Source organism: Schistocerca piceifrons, chromosome 8, assembly GCF_021461385.2.
Source record: "Schistocerca piceifrons isolate TAMUIC-IGC-003096 chromosome 8, iqSchPice1.1, whole genome shotgun sequence".
Classification (NCBI taxonomy): Eukaryota; Metazoa; Arthropoda; class Insecta; order Orthoptera; family Acrididae; genus Schistocerca; species Schistocerca piceifrons.
This window is the reverse complement of record NC_060145.1, coordinates 40251656-40272132: the sequence shown is the minus strand read 5'-3', so window position 1 is coordinate 40272132 and position 20477 is coordinate 40251656. Positions and strand designations below refer to the sequence as shown.

Genomic DNA, 20477 nt, shown 5'->3' with positions numbered 1-20477 from the left:
TTCAGATACAAGAGCAAAATTGTTGGCCAACAGGCTTTCAACCTGTGTTGATTTTTCATGGAAATGAAGAAATCTGAGGAGCACCTGAAATCCATCCCTTGGTACAATGTCCTTGAAGAAAGTAGGGCCCTAAGAATGTGACTGAAGATCACCCGCAGACATACCTTTTGTAAAAATGACACCCCAAGCCGATATCAGGGCTATCAATTTTTCCAGTTCATCAAGTCATACTGTCCAATCATTGTTTGTAGTACTTTTTGAGCATTTATTACGTGTCTTTGTTAACAAGACATAGCATTATGCCAACAACAACAAGACAGAAAACAGTGATGACAGAGTTGTCTACTTCTTGTGAAGCATAACCAGTGGGGCCTCTCTCATCTTTAGAAAATCCACAGTCAGTCTCCTTCCACAAGATGAAAAATTGGTGATCTCCCACTCGGTTCCATCCCTAGTCAGCAAATTTTTAAAGGAATTCAACTGGGTATGCTGTGATGGTTGAGGTGAGGATCATCTAAATCCTCCTCCATTAATCCTTCCCCATTCACAATGTCTTCATCTTCAACCTCACTTGCATCTGGTATGAAATCCTTATCTTAACCACTGAAGACAGTTTCCAATTCAGTGTCAAAATTCTTTAAGAAATGGGAGACATGCTTGAAAAGCTCTTCAAAGTATTTTATGTGAATGTCATGAAGTAAACTGCGGCAGATTGGAAAGCACACATGCCAAGATGCACCAACGAGCAGCAACAGCTCTGCATGATAGCTGATAGCTGTCATTTCACATTTACATATTTTCAGAAGAGAAATTACATTTGTGTCAAACTGACCTCTTCCACAGTTCTAGGTACATCAAATTAAATGTCCAAGAAAATATAAATATTTTGTAAATTGCCATACATCATTGAACAGAGGAGATAAAATTAGGGAAAGCCATAGAATTTCATGAACGAAGTAAAAAAAACTGGATGTGACATTGAAGAAGAAAGTATGACAGGGGTCACTGTGACCCCTTCCACCATTCTAGTGTTAAGCTTTCTAGTCATATTGTTAAGATCTTCTTCATCTTATGTTAGTACAATCTGGTCATTCATTCACAAAACATAAGCTAAATAACTTGCTGACCTCTAACATAACTCTCATAACCTGGCATTTTATAAGCCAAGTTTCCCTGTAATGAAAAGCATGCACTCTGTTGCAGTTTTGTTGAGTTTTAATGAAATCATCCAATGTAATCTTTAACAGCCCCAGCGACATTTATTGTGTCAGAAACAACACAAGCATAACATTTTACATGATAATTTTAGGACGGAAACATACAGAAAAATTAGGGTTGGCAACTAAGTGGGAGATGAATAATGAGTGATGCACAGATACACTTATTTCTCATTTAATTCCACTAGCTTTCAAATTAATTTGAAATTTCTGTCATAATTCCCCCACCCCTCCCACTCCCAACTGACCACACCACTCCATATGTGCCTGTGCACAAACAAGTATACATTCGTGCACGTGTACACAGTGTCCCAGAAATGTTGAAATGAACTTTGAGGGATTTTAGAGGGTGTCTTGAGCAACAAATTAAGGATGGGAAGCCATGCCTGGAAAAGTCATCCAACAACACTATAGAGAATCTTAGTTATAGGCACCGGTGCCTGCGATAGGCCTCCCTTCGGCAGCAAATGTGAATTTTCGCTGATGGACTGTAGGCAGAACATCTCAAAATGTTTGTTATTCAGTGCTCGCAACTGAATGCAATGATTGCCAGTGGAGAGATTGGCCTTGTCTCTGATGAATGAAATGCTCTGTTGCCTTTGTGGATGATGGTTTCGGACACAACTTTCCATCTGCAGTTTATTTTTCTCCTGTATACCAAAAAACACTGAAGATTTAGAGGGTTCCAGGAGCAAAATAACCTGTGGATCGAAACCTGTGTCCGAAACTGTCATCAACTGGGGTAACAATTATTGCACATAGGGGACAAGGCCTTTCTAAGCAGCAGCTAGCTCCATCACGGCAATCAGTTGCAAACACTGAAAAACTACAATCCGAGACATCTGCCTAAGGTACATCAGCATACAAAGTTATGCTTGTTGCTGAACGGGTGGCACAATGGCAGAGGGGAGCCTATAACTTTGACGCACTATAGCGTCGTTGGATAACACTTCCACAGCTGGGTTCCTGTCTGATTTGTTCCTCAAAATACCCCTCTCCAACCCTCTGGAGTTTGTCGAAATATTTCTGGGGCACCCTGCAAAACTAAAATAACTAATGCTTTTTTCTTGAAATATGAATAGCGCTCCCCTCACTTCCCAGAATATTAATGTCTACAACAGTCTACAGTCTCAGTATGGCAACACAATGTCAGAGGAATCTTTTTGACTACGTGCCTCATCTTTCTCTTTATTTTCTACAAAGCTAGAAGGTCCTGGGTGAAGTATAAACAATGGGAGAACTAAAAATAACCATCACTATAAATTGTTGACGTGTTGAGTGACAGACTGACAGTTAAACAAGATCAAGGTTATCCAAAAACTTAAACAATGAGTTTGAGTGCCCCCCCTCCCCCCCCCCCCCCCTCCCCTCCCCTGTGTGTGCGCTCAGACGCGCGCGCACACACACACACACACACACACACACACACACACACACGAGAGGGAGTGAGGAGGGGGGGGGGGAGGGGGAGCAGAGAGAGATAGAGAGAGAGAGAGAGAGAGAGAGAGAGAGAGAGAGAGAGAGAGAGAGAGTCCTACTGCAAGTGAGACTCCAGCACTAGGACAACACAATAGAAAAACACATCTATTGTAGTGTCTGCCTCCACACTGAGTGGTCACTGCAGCAGACTGCCTTGCGAGGGGCCCAGGTTCGATTTCCGGCCTGGTCGAGATCTTCTCCAATGTGTTGTATAGTCTACATCATCATTTCAGCCCCATCGATATGCAAGTTATGAAGAAGTATCACCTAAAAAGACTTGCACCTGGCGACTGGTCTACCTGACAGGAGGCCCTAGCCACACGAACATTTCATTTCATCTACTTTATGGTATATTAATTTGAGCTGCTTGCACAAACACAGCAACAACTGATTTACACCACAATTGGCGGACAAAAGACTGGCTAGCCCTACTTTAAAATACCTTATCCAATTCCAAGAAAATATGAAATAATAATTACTTACGTCATCTTCAGATTCCAGAGCAGCAAACTGGGTAAAAATATGTTCCAGTGGCTTCCGACAAACATTGGCCAAAACATTCAGACGACCTCTGTGAGACATGCCCATTACAACAGATTCTATACCATACTCTGTTGAGTGATCAATAATCTGCTTCATGGCTGGTACCAAGATTTCACAACCCTCCAAACCAAATCGTTTTTCACTTGACCATTTTCTTGCCAGAAATGCTTCAAGTCTGAGATAAAAACATAAAATGGCAATGATTTAATTTCCTCCAAATAATTCTTTTAAAAACAAAAGTATCACTTACAGATTATATTTAAAAACACAGCTCATATAAATGAAATCCTGGATATGTCACGGAACTGGAAATACGAGGTTTTGCAGGAAAGTCATTGCAACTTTTTTTGCCTTGCTAATTAGTGAGTGGATCACAAACTGGTATTTGTTGCACGGAAGCTATGCAGGCATATTTATGTATTCACAACAGATGGCTCTGTGATTGCTGGCAAGAGCACAAAGTGCACTGCAAAATCCACTGTAGGGCGTGTGTCATGCAAAATGGAAGTAACCTGCCTTGAGCAGTGTGCATAGAGCAAGATAGCCATTTGCTGATGAAGAAATGTGAGAGAATGTCACAATGACTAGGTGGAAGGCCCTTGGGAATAATGTCTTTCCATACCATACAGTGGTATAGTGGGTACAAAAAGTTTCAGTAAGGATGTGTGGTAATCACTGATCAGCCATAGTTGGGATGACTGAAGTGATACATGCTGTCATAGAGCAGCTCCTGGAGGAAGACAAATGATGGATTCCAATGGCGTTAGAGAGGGCAAGTGGTATCGAGAAAGGCACCATCCATGGGATATTGTGGACAGAGCTTCAACTGTGCAAAATTACATTGTGGTGGGTATGAACTGACATAAGTCCAATAGTGAATGCAATACACAATATGCTCCAACCACCTCACAAGCTGGCAACAGGATGGTGACCATTCCTTGTCACGAATAATAGCCATCGATGAATGTTGGGGCAGGGCATACGAGCCAGAACTCAAACATCAGTCCACAGAGTGGCAACATGTTGGATCATCAAGATGACAGAAGTTCTGTCAAAATCCTTGCGAAGGGAAATTGATGTTGATCGCAACATTTGATGCCAGGAGAGTCATTGTGTGTCACTTTGTTTCACATGGCAGAACAGTGAGTGCAAAGTACTACAGGAACTTTGTGGTGTAACAGGTATGATGAGGCATTCAGGACAAACATCCAGATCTTATGGACAGTGCAGTAACACCGCATGACAATGCAAAACCACAGAAAGCAGAGTGTGTGCAGCGTCAACTGTGATGCTGTCAATGGGAAGAATTGGAGCACCTGTCATAGTCTCCTGACCTTTCACCTTGTGACTTATCTTAAATGACTGATATATGAACCATTACCTGTCAGGCGGACTGCAACATGAGAGGACACTGAAAATGCTGTAGGACAACATATGACCCAATTCAGACATGCTGCAGAAATGTAGACACAGATGGTATTCATCATCTCCCCCTTATTGGCAGCATGTGGTGGACTTTGCAGGACACTACTTTTATGACCTTTAAATCCAGTTAACTGAATGTGTGCTGTGCTATAATCATTTTGCACCATGAAACCATTAACATCCTGTACACTACTGTAATACGTATGTCAGGCGCAACGTTTACATGTTCTTCACTTTCCACACATTAAGTTCCCACCTCAGCCTTTCATCTGTCAGTCAAATTTTCCAACCATGATTGCATCTGCAAAAATGTTAACCCTCGTATTTTACTACTCTGGATACAAAATCAGGCTAGCATCAGATTCTTATTGTGCCCCAAGACAGACCGAAAACTGCTTTCTTTAGTACGCCTTTTGGCTTAAAGAATGTACCTGCTACATTTCAGCAGTTTGAAGATTTGTTAACAGGATTGAAACTAACTATGTGTTTGGTTTATTTACACAATATTATTGACTCTCATATACAATCTAAGAACACGCTGAACAGCTAAGAAGTCTGTTGTTACAATTACAAGGGGCACATTTGAGTCTGAAGTTGGAAAAATGTTCTTTTGCACAATCACAGATCAGTACCTAGGTCATGATATTAGCTCAACTGAGGTGAAACCAAATGTGTTGGCAGAAGTGCCAACACCTTGTTACTAGAGGAGGCCGAAATGTGCACATTTTAGCTCACACAGCCTGACGTGAGGAGGAAAGAACTATACTGATGTGAGGTCTGGAACATGACAAGGAATTAGAATTCAGAAAGTGGACGTAATTAGTCTGATACTTAACTTTAATCCATTAATGATGAACGTCACTCTTGATGGTACACGATTCACAATATTATCAGTTCAGAATACATTCTTGAAGAATATGACGCCTTGCTGGGTTGTAGCAAATGACCTAGCTGAAGACTATGCTAAACTGTCGTCTCGGCAAATGAGAGCATATGTAGACAGTGAACCATCGCTGGCAAAGTCGGCTGTACAATTCTAGACTAGACCTGCCGTGTGGCGGCGCTCGGTCTGCAATTCACTGATAGTGGCGACACGAGGGTCCGATGTATACTAACGGACCGCGGCCGATTTAAAGACTACCACCTAGCAAGTGTGGTTTCTGGTGGTGACACCACACCAGACCTGTCACTTGCCAAAGTGGTAGACAATTTTTCTGCACTAACCTGAAGGAATTGCAGAGCTTTCTTAGTAGATTGTAAATTATTAATTACTATTGCTCTGTCAAGGATTACACTACAGTGACTAAACCTCTGACTAAATTTGGGGGGAGGAGGGGGGGGGGAGGAAAAGAAGAATATCTTTAATATACTACAGAGTATGAGATAGCTACATGGCAGATTAAAGACGTTTCCACAAGTTCTCCCCTACTAATACACCCAGATTTTGAAAAGCCATTCATATCATCTTGTGATGCATCCAACTTTGCTGTGGGATGTGTTCTAAGTCAGAAACAGGGTACAGAAGAGAAATTCACTGGTTACACATCTCACCAAGTTAATACAGCAGACATTAATTACAGCACAATGGAGGTGGAATTATTAGCCCTCATGTTTGGGATAAATTAGTTCAAAGCAATTGGTATTCAGGAAAATAAGTTGCTACAGACCGTGCATCCCTTCTGTGGCTGTTAAATCTGAAGGGCCCAAATAGACATTTGATGTGATAGATGTGTGAGTATGATTATGATATGCATCATAACACAGATGCGTTGAGCCAAAAGGTCCTTACGATGCAAGCAGATGAGATGCTTATTGCAGGAGCTGCAAGAAGCTCAATAGCAGGTTACAGACTGCTGGCAATATGCTACTCTCCTGGATTTCAAAGAGTAACCAACTGTCTCCACATTCTCCATCCCACAGTTTCCAACCCTCTGTCCTATCATCTCCTCCCAATTCACATTCCCTCACCATCACTGCATGCTGCTCTGTGCCAATGCATCCACCAGTCTTTACCCCTTTTGCACTCTTTGCCCACTCCCTTCTCCCCCCCTGCCCTCCCCCACCTCCCCACGTTACATCTGGCAGCCTTATCCTGCCACCATCTAGTAGCTGCACTCTCTGCCAAGCAATGCTGACTCCACCCCTCCCCCCCTGTTATCCCTCCCCTTTTTCTGACCCACTCCGAATTGCTGCTTCCATTTAACATGACACAGTTGCATTCTGGTTGGAGCAGTCAATGACTGCATTCATGTGAATGAGCTGTGTTTGCTTGTGTGAATGTGTATGTTTTGTTGCTTCCTGAAGAAGATTTCAGCTGAAAGCTCATGTGTAACAGTCTTTTAGTTGTGCCTGGCCACTACTCAACATGTCATGTTTACAGTGAGTAGCACTCTATCCTTTTTACAATATTGTTGATATTCCAACCTAGACATTCCATTGTTCAGTTTTAAATTCATTTTTTGTTCCTGCCAGACCCCCTTTGAAATGCATCACCATGGTAACTGGATGGTGCCATTAATGTCACTGATACTCATCCATCACAATCAAATTCAATCAATCTGTTTATAGCCCATGAGGAGGGACAAATTAACTTAGGTTGTGCTGTTACTCATGTTAATGTAAGGTATTACCAGAGCTATACTAACCGAATGCCGCCTAGCTCTGCTTCTCCTCTCCTACTTTGCTTTTGGTATAGTTATTGTGAGTGAAGCTGTGACTACAGGCTTACAGAAACTTCAACTTTGTTAGTAGTACACATTCTTTAAAAAATTGAAAAATAATAATTACCTATCAAGCACAGTTTTGCTTGTGACCTCTTGCAAAAAGAGGTAACTGGAATTGAAAGCTTGTGTGTACAGCGCAATTAACAGATCTTGCATCCACAGATCATGGTCTAGCGGCTAGCGTAGCTGCCTCTGGATCATGGGGTCTCAGGTTCGATTCCCGGCCAGGTTGGGGATTTTTCTCTGCCCGGGGCCTGGGTGTTTGTGTTGTCATCATCATCATCATCATCATCATCATCATCTGTGACCATGGCTAATTTGGATTGTGTAATAATTGGACTGTAGAAAAACTGGGACTTTGTACAGATGCTGATAACCATGCAGATGAGCATCCCACAAACCAAACACCATCATCCAACAGATCTTGCATACTTGAGCATCAATTGAGGAGGTATTACTGAGATTCCATAACCTCGATGGTATTTTGCACTTCCTCTAAAGGTACAACATGACAGATTGTACAAAAACTTTTTAAGTTATGTTCTTCTGTTGTAAATATACTGTTGTCAAAATTGAATGAAGTGTGTCAGTCTTCTTCTGTTCTTACTTACACAATAGTTGTCTTTCACCAGTGTTTTACTTGAACTCCAACTGGCCAGAACTTATGAATAAAAACCATCTGACAAGGACACGTAACATCACACTTAGACATAAGATTAAATTGTCTATTTGTGTGTTAATGTTTATTGTTACAATATGAATGTTTCCTGATAAATTTGGTAATTGAGTGGTATGTCTGCGGACAAAAACTTCGATTTCTTCTCTGTTTAGTGATTGTAGACTACCAAGTGCCAAGTACAATGTGAGAATTCCCCTACTCACTAATAGGTACAGCATTATGTTGCTGCCCAGGTAGCCTAGGACAATATTCTAGAGTTTACTGTGTGAGCTTTGAGATTGTATGTTTTCTATACAAAGAGTTGTGAGTGATAACTGAAGCTGACATTCATTTCTTGTCTGTCACTTGGTTTGCAGTCTTGTGCTATACAATTTAACTATGTATTTTGAGAGCCTTGGCTAAAAATTGTCACGGAACACTGGTACAGTAACAGGAGAGAAGACGTTTTAATTTCAAGGGATAATCCACAACCACAGGTAGAGAGCAAAACTGAAAGTTTATTGTATCAGTATTGCTAGAAGTAGCCAGTATAATATGTAAGTCTATTAACTGAAATTTAAAAGTTAAAAAGTCAAAAACTGAAATGTTAATTGCTGATGAAATAATGTCATTTCCAAAATAAACTCTCTCACTATATGGTGCACCCCCCATAGCTTGAAGTCCTCTATCAGGGCAACCCACCTTTCCGAGCAGGTGTCTGGTGTTCTTTTGCAGACACTGTGAGCCACCAGACCTGTGAAATTAATGACTGTACAGGCATCCACCCCTTTGGAGGGGTTGGTAACTATTTATTACTGACACTGAATTGTAAAATGTTTTTCCTTCTCTCATGTTAGAAGTTGTGTCTATTTACGGGACGGTGTCACTCAAGAGGATGCAAGCAGAGCACAGATTCCAGTCTTAACTCTCTCTCTGCCTTTAGACTCTGTTGTGACCACATGCAACATTCTTCTGCTCCTAAAATTCTGCTACAACCCAAGCTGATGGTAGGCTGTTCACCTTCTTCAAGCACATCCTTCATACCCAAGTACTGAATTATAGTGAGCTTTTACCTAAATCATTGCCTATCATTCATAAAAGCTACCCTCCTTAGATGCCAACTCCTCAGTCCTACCTTTGGTCTCTGTAGTACATCTTGGAAGAAAGATGTCAGTTTACGTGAAACCCTGTTGGTAAATTTGGAGCATCTGTTTTCGGAGAAGACTGAGCAACCATCAGATATCTTGTGTAGGGCTAAAGAGAATAATATAGGAGACCTTCAGGAACATACAGATGTATATAAATGGCCTTTTCCCTTGCTCAGTATGAAAGTGGAATACGAAAGGAAATCTGTAATACTCATACGATTCAGTCATGTATTGTCCAACGGCCTGCAGAGAATGCATGTAAATATGGATAGACAGGTATTATCCCCAATACATCATGTGGGATTGAACTACCAATGAGCTCTCAACTCATGTGAATCAACACGACTACCGTATTTACTCGAATCTAAGCCGCACTTTTTTTCCGGTTTTTGTAATCCAAAAACCCGCCTGCGGCTTAGAATCGAGTGCAATGCAAGCGGAAGTTCTGAAAAATGTTGATAGCTGCCGCCACAACTAACTTCTGCCATCGAATATATGTAGCGCTACACAAGCATGCTTTGTAGGCACAAAGATAAATACTGGCGCCAAAACCTCTGCATCAGTAAATACATTTAAAAAAAAAGGTAGAAGACGAGCTTTTTTTTTTCTCCGCCACGAGTTTCGACCACTGCATTTTCATACATTATCCAACGAAGTAAATACAAATTCCATATTGTTCATCTTCGAATGTAGCAGAATTTCAATGTACTATGAAAATCCGACTGGCAAGACTGTTGGGGATGTTTGTCAATATGGCCAACTCTACGTTCCGAGTTTTTTCCTACCTGTGAGAAGAGATGGTTGCTAATAGGAACCTGATGAAATGTGAATCACATGCAGTATTCTCTTCACCATAAGAATAATACGAATATAAACATTTTGCCATGTATTCTTTCGTGTTTGCTGCTATCTCATTTAAATCCTGTCTGCGTAATAAACTACGAAACTAGAGTGAGACAACAGCAAACGCGGAAGAATATATGTATCGTGTCATGTTTATATTCGTATTATTCTTATGCCTAATAGTGATACAGTCAGAAATGAAGCATGGCAACTGACTAGATTTTAAATGTAAGATGACTAATTTCTGTGCAGAATTTGATGTACTAAAGAAGCGGCCGCAAAGATTTTCAAACGGAGGAAAATTCTCGTTCAGAACATGTTCTATCATACGCATTTGGTTCTTTTTGATCATTATCAAAGAAAGCAGCAGTGTAAGTAACAACAAATAGCAGTCTCTTGCCATTGTTTCGCTAATGAGACGATTCCTCTTTTTTTTTTTAAACGGCGGTAGCGCGCACAAAAGCAAGTCATGCCGCGAGCGGCGACAGGCCGTAAACACGCACTATCAAAATGCGACAAACAATGCATTACACAGTACAGTAATGCATTTTCATCTTAGAGTGACATAAACACCCATAACAAAGAAAACGGCACTTATCAGATCTAAGCAAAATAAGCAATCAATTCAAACCAGATGAAGCACGTGAAAAAGGAAGGGTACCCGTATAAATACGGACGGAGCGCCTGACGAATTGCAATGGCTACCTGGTAAAGCTTAACTGATAAGCTTACGACTCGAACCAAACTACTGTAGCTGTATCGTCTTTCATTCGACCTAAATTGTGTCTCATATTACAATGGAGCAACTTTGTTTCGATTTGGAGGTGCGGCCTAAAACTTTTCTCTCCCCTTGAATTTGGAGTCTCAAATTTCAGGTGCGGCTTAGATTCGGGAAATTTTTTTTTTCCTTTATTTCGAGTCTCATTTTTCAGGTGCGGCTTAGATTCGAGTGTGGCTTAGATTCGAGTAAATACGGTAAATGCTGTCCTGTTTCAGATCCTGCAACAGCAGCTGCTGCTGTTGCCACTGTTGCTCCTCCTCCTCCTCTTTCTGTTGTTATATTATTCCCTTCTTCAGTTACAGGTGACCTTTCAATTGCACAACATTTCAGTTTTAATATGCGAATTGGCAGTTTGTACATGAAAGTTCCTATTTCTATAAAAAAGATAAAAAAAATTGTAAACTGTTTACTAACCCAGTTGCTCGTGTCAGTCTTGCAAGTATAAGCCTCTTTTCATCATTTGTTATTTCCATCACTCCAGGTGTTTCCAATTTTTGACGTATCCAGTTGCACTGCTCCAAGGAATTTATGAACATGAATTCCGCACCTATGTGGTGGCAGTAAGTGTTTTCAAGTCTCCTCAGAATTTCCCGCAAAGGAAGAGCTTTCTCCTTGCCACCTATGAATGTAGTTGCTGGCAACTTGAAAATGCGGTCCATGTCAGCCTCCTCTGCACAAAATCAGTCACTTTGATGATTGGTGTTACAAAGAAACAAATTCAGTGTTATCTTGAGACTACACTTAAATTTAATATTCACAGTGTTCATTATCACATATTTAATGTTCACCACTTTCAACCTCACCATCATATTTCATGGCTCTCATACAACTTTTTTAATCTGTTTTACACTTATCACAAGATGTAGCAACTGTTATTTGATGGTTAAAAAAGTCTAAACAACTAAACAACTAAATAAAATGTTGTTTGTATGTACTGGAAAGTGTATTTTGAAGCAGAACTGTACCATATCCAACAGCAAGATAAAGTCTGAAACTTATAACATGATATCATCCATGTGTTTGCAAACCCAAGCCATGCCAGTTCCATAATAACCTTCATGCTACATTTCTGAGCTATTTTCACACAATATTAAAAGCAACTGAACACCAATGATTTCATCAAGATTTTATAACAGTACTGCACAAGTATGTATTTAAATTATCTAGTTATTGAGAAAATTGCTACAGGCAAGACGTGTAATGATGGAAGGAAATGATGTACGGAGGAGTCATTCTTAATTGATGGCTCAAATGGCTCTGAGCACTATGCGACTAAACTTCTGAGGTCATCAGTCGCCTAGAACTTAGAACTAATTAAACCTAACTAACCTAAGGACATCACACACATCCATGCCCAAGGCAGGATTCGAACCTGCGACCGTAGCGGTCGTTCGACTCCAGACTGTAGTGCCTAGAACCGCACGGCCACTCTGGCCTGCATTTCTTAATTGACCTTTGTAAATGCTTTCTTTCATTGACACCACACTGCAGATCTTGAGATTAAGCAGTTCTTTCTTTCTTTCCTAAACAACACATTACAATACAAAAATTTCAAAATCAAAGACAAAAGAACTGCTGGAAGCAACTGGTAATGAAAGTCAGCTGCAGATTACCATGATTTAAAAATTGCAAGTCAATATTAACTCATATATCCCCAAAACAAGGAAAATGTGCTCCATAATTATCTGGTGAGGGGGCGAGGCAGAGAGAGAGAGAGAGTCGGGGGGGGGGGGGGCAAGAGAGAGAGAGAGAGAGAGAGAGAGAGAGAGAGAGAGAGAGAGAGAGAGAGAGAGAGAGAGGGGGGGGGGCAAGAGAGAGAGAGGGGGGGGGCAAGAGAGATGGGGGGCAAGTGAGAGAGAGATAGGGGGCAAGAGAGAGAGGGGGGGGGGCAAGAGAGAGAGAGAGAGAGGGGGGGCAGGACAGAGAGGGGGGCAGGAGAGAGAGTGAGGGGGGCAGGAGAGAGAGTGAGGGGGGCAGGAGAGAGAGTGAGGGGGGCAGGAGAGAGAGTGAGGGGGGCAGGAGAGAGAGTGAGGGGAGGCAGGAGAGAGAGAGGGGGGGCAGGAGAGAGAGGGGGGGCAGAAGAGAGAGAGGGGGGCAGGAGAGAGAGGGGGGCAGGAGAGAGAGGGGGGCAGGAGAGAGAGGGGGACAGGAGAGAGAGGGGGGCAGGAGAGAGAGAGGGGGGCAGGAGAGAGAGGGGGGAGCAGGAGAGAGAGAGGGGAGCAGGAGAGAGAGAGGGGGGGCAGGAGAGAGGGGGGGCAGGAGAGAGATGGGGCAGGAGAGAGAGAGGGGGGCAGGAGAGAGAGAGGGTGGCAGGAGAGAGAGGGGGCAGGATAGAGAGAGGGGGGCAGGAGAAAGAGGGGGCAGGAGAGAGAGTGAGGCGGGGCAGGAGAGAGAGTGAGGGGGGGCAGGAGAGAGAGTGAGGGGGGGCAGGAGGGAGAGTGAGGGGGGGCAGGAGAGAGAGTGAGGGGGCGCAGGAGAGAGAGTGAGGGGGCGCAGGAGAGAGAAGGGGCAGGAGAGAGAGGGGGCAGGAGAGAGAGGGGGCAGGAGAGAGAGAGAAGGGGCAGGAGAGAGAGAGAAGGGGCAGGAGAGAGAGAGAAGGGGCAGGAGAGAGAGAGGGGGGCAGGAGAGAGAGAGGGGGGGCAGGAGAGAGAGAGAGGGGGCCAGGAGAGAGAGAGAGGGAGGCAGGAAAGGGGGGACGGGGGGAGATAGAGAGAAAGAGAGAGAGAGAGAGAGAGAGAGAGAAAGAGAGATTTAAATTGAGGTGACAGTTTTGAACCACAATTTAATGTACTACATATAGGTTTCCCATGGACTACAGCAAATTATGACTGTTTTCCTAAGGCATCAATTGCTTTCAACATTAATTAGTGATAAATAGATGATGTCCAATTTATTAGTGTGCAACACTGAAGTCATTAATATGGTTCATGCAAAGCTATATAAAATTTTTAAATTACAATAAATCCCTTTAATACAAATTTGTACAAATATAATAAACACAGAAATTGGTATAAACACACATAATAATCTTACAGTATATTACATGCCTACATCTAAATGTGATTCATACTATTACTCACCATATAGCAGAGATGCTGAGTTGCAGATAGTCACAACAAAAAGATTTTCACACACACACACACATGCACACGCACACCACGCACACGCACACGCACACGCACACGTGCGCGCGTGCGCGCAAACGTAAACGCAACTCACACACACAACTGCAGTCTCAGGCAACTGAAACCACACTGTGAGCAGTAGTACCAGTGCATGACAAGAGTGGCAACTGGGGTGGGGGAAAGGAGGAGGCTGGGGCGGGGAGGGGTAGGGATAGTATGGTGAGGATGGCTGACAGTGAAGTGCTGCAGGTTGGGCAGCAGGCAGGGGAGAAATATTTATTTCTCTCCTTGCCCCCACCAAGTTGCCACTCCATCATGTACTGGTGCTGTTGCTTGCAGTGTGGTTTCAGTCGCCTGAGAATGCAGTCGGTTGTGAGAGTTGTGTTTGCGTGAGTGTGAGTGTGTGTGTGCGTGTGCGTGTGTATGTGTTTACTGTTGACAAAGGTCATTGGCTGAAAGCTTTAAGTGTGAAAATATTTTTGTTGTGCCTATCTGTGACTCAGCATTGGCACCTATAATATTGTAACATTCCATCCTGGATTTTTCATTGTTCAATTCATACTATTTACGTACGTATCTAAAATACGGTAAGGGCCACAATTTGCCTTATCATCAAGATATGCAATAACACAAAAAACCAAAAAGTCTAACACAATCAAAGTGAACCTTTGAACTTGCATAAAATAATGTTACTGATTTCCAGGAAACAGTCCTCATTTCACAACCATGTGATTAAAGGTTGTAAGAATTATTTTCATTAACCAAAAAAAACTTGCGAGATTTGCTTCATATATGCGTGCTCTACTGAAAAATACATCTGAGTTCTATTCAGAACTGCCTCCAACATACACTACCCATGAAATGGTGCTATGTCTAACACATCAGCAGAATGTAGTGGTGAACCATTCGCATAAGTAAATCCCTTGCAGCATGAAATAAAATGTCACCGAGCCCATCAGTTGATGAAGTATGATGTCAATGCAGAAAGTATTCATTATGTGAGCAAAACTCTCCCAACAGAATTAACTATTTCTTCTACAAAGTTCAACCATCTAACAAACAGTGTTTAAAGAACCTCTTTTCACTATTGTTAAGGCATTAAACTTAGATTACAGCTAATCAGTAGATTCTAATGTACTGGGAAGTAAATCTGTTATTTGTACTGAAGCCTTTGAATGATTGTTGGCAGGAATTTGGGTGAATTTATTTGTTGCCCAAACAATGCATTAGCTTGTCCTTAAGATGTTTGAGGAGGACCAATTTTCTTCAAAATTTTTGTCATAACGTAAGAATAGGCTATTGCCTAAAATGTTTTCATCAAGATATTTTCTTATTTTTCCACTGATCATAACCTAATGGTCTGAGCCACTAAATAGGAATAATAACTCCTACACAGAACCCCAAATCCAAGAAATTTGACTTTTCCCACAACATTCAAGCAGATATGACTAGCCAGGTAACCCACGGGCCACAAAAGTCTATTTCAGAGTTAGAACACACTGAGAAGTGCCCTTCCACTGCTCACAAACTAATGACTTTATTTGCATCACTTCTTTTATGTGCTTCTGAAGTAGCATGGCCACATTAAATCCTGTTGTTTCCATCAAGACGAGTCTCACAGGAAGTTGTCTGCATCAGTTGACAATGAAGTCCCGTGGTTGGTTCAATAAGAATTCTTAAAGAATGCAGCAATCATTATTATCAGTTATTTTCATCATACAAATTACCTCAAGCATCTTGTAGTTAGCATTACTGTCTGCTAATGCTTGGATCCTAGATTTTCTTCCCATTAACAACTTCAGATATTTCTATGGTGGAAAAGTCTGGAGTGGGGTCCACTCAGCCTCATATGGCTGAGTAAGAAGCTGCTTGAGTAAATAAGCAATAAAACTGACAACTGAGCTTCCAAAATGACATCAAATCTGAAAACCTTTACCTTACTGGAAGCCAAAAAATATTTATTTATTTAACTTATAGTACAATTCAGTGTTTCTACAACAACATCAACCCAAGGATCTGCAACTCCTCTGAAATGTGTGATGGAATGCTGAAAATGGTGGGATAGTGCCCTGTTCAAACCTAACCTCATTTCAAACTTCCTGGTAGATTAAAACTGTGTGCTGGATTGGGACAAACGTGGGACCTATACCTATTCCAGGCACAAAAGATAAAGTTCCCGAGATCAAGTCTTGGTCCAGCACACAGTTTTAATCTGTTGCAGAGTAAAAGTTTCATTCTCATCATCCTTATTTTGTTCCTCATTTACTTATTCTGGCAGAAAAAAACTTGTATGATACTGGCTGACTGACACACACACGCACACGCACACGCACGCACGCACGCACACACACACACACACACACACACACACACACACACACACGAATAATGTATATCACATAATTCTATTAATGTAGTGGCTTGATGATCATGAATGCTTATCTCGTTTTTTAAAAAGAAAAGAGAGTTTGTATGCACTTCTGCAGTTACACAGCATATTCTGTCCATTTAATTTTTTGAACAAAAAGACTGTGACAAATATTTATACAGGGTGTTACAAAAAGGTACGGCCAAACTTTCAGGAAACATTCCTCACACACAAAGAAAGAAAATATGTTATGTGGACACGTGTCCGGAAACACTTACTTTCCATGTTAGAGCTCATTTTATTACTTCTCTTCAAATCACATTAATCATGGAATGGAAACACACAGCAACAGAACGTACCAGCGTGACTTCAAACATTTTGTTACAGGAAATGTTCAAAATGTCCTCCGTTAGTGAAGATACATGCATCCACCCTCCATCGCATGGAATCCCTGATGCACTGATGCAGCCCTGGAGAATGGCATATTGTATCACAGCCATCCACAATACGAGCACGAAGAGTTTCTACATTTGGTACCGGGGTTGCGTAGACAAGAGCTTTCAAATGCCCCCATAAATGAAAGTCAAGAGGGTTGAGGTCAGGAGAGCGTGGAGGCCATGGAATTGGTCCGCCTCTACCAATGCATCGGTCACCGAATCTGTTGTCGAGAAGCGTACGAACACTTCGACTGAAATGTGCAGGAGCTCCAGCGTGCATGAACCATGTGTTGTGTTGTACTTGTAAAGGCACATGTTCTAGCAGCACAGGCGGAGTATCCCATATGAAATCATGATAACGTGCTCCAATGAGAGTAGGTGGAAGAACATGGGGCACAATCAAGACATCACCAACAATGCCAGCCAAAACATTCACAGAAAATCTGTGTTGATGCGTGATTGCACAATTGCGTGCAGTTTCTCGTCAGCCCACACATGTTGATTGTGAAAATTTACAATTTGATCGCGTTGGAATGAAGCCTCATCTGTAAAGAGAACATTTTCACTGAAATGAGGATTGACACATTGTTGGATGAACCATTCGCAGAAGTGTACCCGTGGAGGCCAATCAGCTGCTGATAGTGCCTGCACACGCTGTACATGGTATGGAAACAACTAGTTCTCCCGTAGCACTCTCCATACAGTGACGTGGTCAACGTTACCTTGTACAGCAGCAACTTCTCTGACGCTGACATTAGGGTTATCGTCAACTGCACGAAGAATTGCCTCGTCCATTGCAGGTGTCCTCATTGTTCTAGGTCTTCCCCAGTCACGAGTCATAGGCTGGAATGTCCCGTGCTCCCTAAGACGCCGATCAATTGCTTCAAACGTCCTCCTGTCGGGACACCTTCATTCTGGAAATCTGTCTCGATACAAACGTACCGCGCCATGGCTATTGCCCCATGCTAATCCATACATCAAATGGGCATCTGCCAACTCCGCATTTGCAAACATTGCACTGACTGCAAAACCACGTTTGTGATGAACACTAACCTACTAACGCTACGTACTGATGTGCTTGATGCCAGTACTGTAGAGGAATGAGTCGCATGTCAACGCAAGCACCGAAGTCAACATTATCTTCCTTCAATTGGGCCAACTGGCAGTGAATCGAGGAAGTACAGTACATACTGACGAAACTAAAATGAGCTCTAACATGGAAATTAAGCATTTCCGGACACATGTCCACATAACATCTTTTCTTTATTTGTATGTGAGGAATGTTTCCTGAAAGTTTGGCCGTACCTTTTTGTAAGATCCTGTATTTCTGGGAACTGCTTACATGGATCGTCTGCCTTCCTCTATGAAGGTCATGTACATTTAATTACTCAGTGACTAATTTTTAACAACAGTGGGAAAAAACCTTATTTTGATAGTCAGTCTGTTGCAAAAAGCCACATCATACAAAATACACAGCCAATTTTAAAACTCAAATTTTCAACACAACAAAAAATAACTCTTTTATATGGCTCACAGATCTTGGCTATGGCACAAAGTGGCCAGTCAAGACTGTTGATTAAATGGGAGTGCATAACATTGAGAAAAAGTTTGTGCAACACAATGGTTTATGGACAAGAGTGCCTACAATGTAATGAATAACAGTACAGAAACAAATTCAAGAATATCACCAGTTTGAAACAGAAGATCTATTTCCTAAGGACATATATGTGGAACAAACTAATCAATTAAAGGCCCTCACAAGCTCCACAACTCCACAGAAAAAATGAAACATTTTTAAAAATGCCCAAAGGACCTACAGCAAGTTGTATCCTACAGCTCAGATTGTACACTAATACCATGGATTCAGAATGAAACAATAACCTATGAGGGTTGAATGAAAGGTAATGCCTCCACCTTCGGTAATTGGGTTTGCGTGGGAACATTTTAATAAATCAAATGCAGACATAATTACTTAGAATGTGATCTTTAGTTACCAATATTCACTTTTCCACAATCATCAGCAAATTGGATACATTTCTGCCAACGATGAACGAGTTTTCTGAATCTGTCACACAAGAAGTCAACACTCTGTTTCTGCAACCACAGTCTCACAGTTCCCTCAATGTCATCATCAGCAGCATAATGATGTCCCTGTAGATCGTCTTTCATTATAGGGAACAGATGAAAGTCAGACAGTGCTAAATCTGGACTGTATGGAGGATGCTGTACAGTGGTGAGATTCAGTCTCTGAAGTTCTGCTGTGGTGACACATGAAGTGTGTGGTTTGACATTGTCATGCTGCAGGAAAACATTTCCCTTTTCCTTTCGGACCCTTGTTAGTCGTTGTTTTAGAGTTCGCAGCATTGTGATACAACACACTGAATTTATTGTTCTTCCACAATCAAGGAAATCAACATGGATAAAACCATCTGCATCCCAGAATACTGTGGCCATTACTTTTCCAGCTGAGGGCTGTGTCTTGAATTTCTTTTTCTGGGGCGAGTCTTTGTGTCGATACTCCATAGACTGGCGTTTCGTCTCTGGGTCATAATTTCAGGAGTTAGCATCCAGGGTACCCATCGTGCACAGATCTTCCAATAGCCAAGCAAAGCAATAATGTGACACACACATTCTTGTGAAATGCCGATTGTGCTTGCAGTTTCTCTCTGAGTGATACGACGATCATCCTGAATCAATCTGTCAACATTTTGCTTGTGAAACTCAGTTGTTGCTGTCACACGACGTCCAAGTCTTTGTCTGTCACACGGGTCAGATGTTCCCACCCCAACATCTTTAAACTGCAGCTTTAAACGCACAGTACTCACATCAACACAATCACCATAAACTGCTTTCTTTCTCTGATGAATCTCCTTTGGGGTGACACCTTCTGCTGTCAAGAATTCAATGAGTGCACATTGATTGACCGTCTGCACAGGGTTCCATACTTTACACTGTAATAACACAACCATTCAATGCTAAAGCTTCCTGAAAACTGGAGCTATAGAGAAGAGGCTACAAAACAAGCCAGTACTGCTGCATACCAATTCTGCCAACTGTTGAAGAGTTACGGAGGTGGAGGCGTTGCTTTTCAGTCAACCCTCATAGAAGATAGGGAGAGTGTCTGCTAGAGGAAAGAAAGAAATACTGTCAAAACGTAGCTCATATAGGCTTAATTCAAATGTACAATAGCCTATTTTTATGGAAGAATGTTAGCAATTACAATAAAATACAAATATATATTAGAGAATAATACTTTGCTGAAGCAAAATCCTAAACTCCATAACATTCCATTATCTTACCAAAGCTGTAGTGGCTGTACAGCAATTCTGGAGGAGTTTTGTCATCCAGGTCTGCACTTGAGATTTCCAGGGGATCCAGCTTGGCGATGTGATGACCTCGAATCTGGTAACACAATGTGGAGGGCAGAAAACCACTGAAGACATTACTTATCAAATACTTAAAATTGGCCATCAAATCACCCCATCTAGTAAGAAATTTTGAGAATGGCCACATACTTCAGTCCTAACGCTTAAAAATCAGCACTTAGAATTTTCAGATCTTATAAACAACAAATAATTGTAAATACTTGAAAAAATTAAATGAATATAGCAATCTTTAACAAAATGTCAACCCTAACAAACTCAAAGCATGAAAATCTACAGAAATGATCTGTCACCTATATCTGCAGGTCTTGCAAAACTGTGGGTACGCTTGATCACAAACTTCAAGT

The 20477-nt window shown here is 41.7% G+C and overlaps 1 protein-coding gene across 1 annotated transcript in view; it reads right to left on the bottom strand.

The window, feature by feature from the left end:
• The window catches only part of LOC124711735 (2-oxoglutarate dehydrogenase, mitochondrial-like), a 178774-nt gene that overhangs the window by 95884 nt on the left and 62413 nt on the right, over window positions 1–20477 (bottom strand). Inside the window, exons 3-5 of the mRNA XM_047241947.1 lie at window positions 20047–20149; window positions 11232–11487; window positions 3180–3414 (exon numbers count right to left, since the gene is read on the bottom strand). Coding sequence (XP_047097903.1) covers window positions 3180–3414; window positions 11232–11487; window positions 20047–20149 — 594 coding nt within the window. The remainder of the gene's footprint in view (window positions 1–3179; window positions 3415–11231; window positions 11488–20046; window positions 20150–20477) is intronic.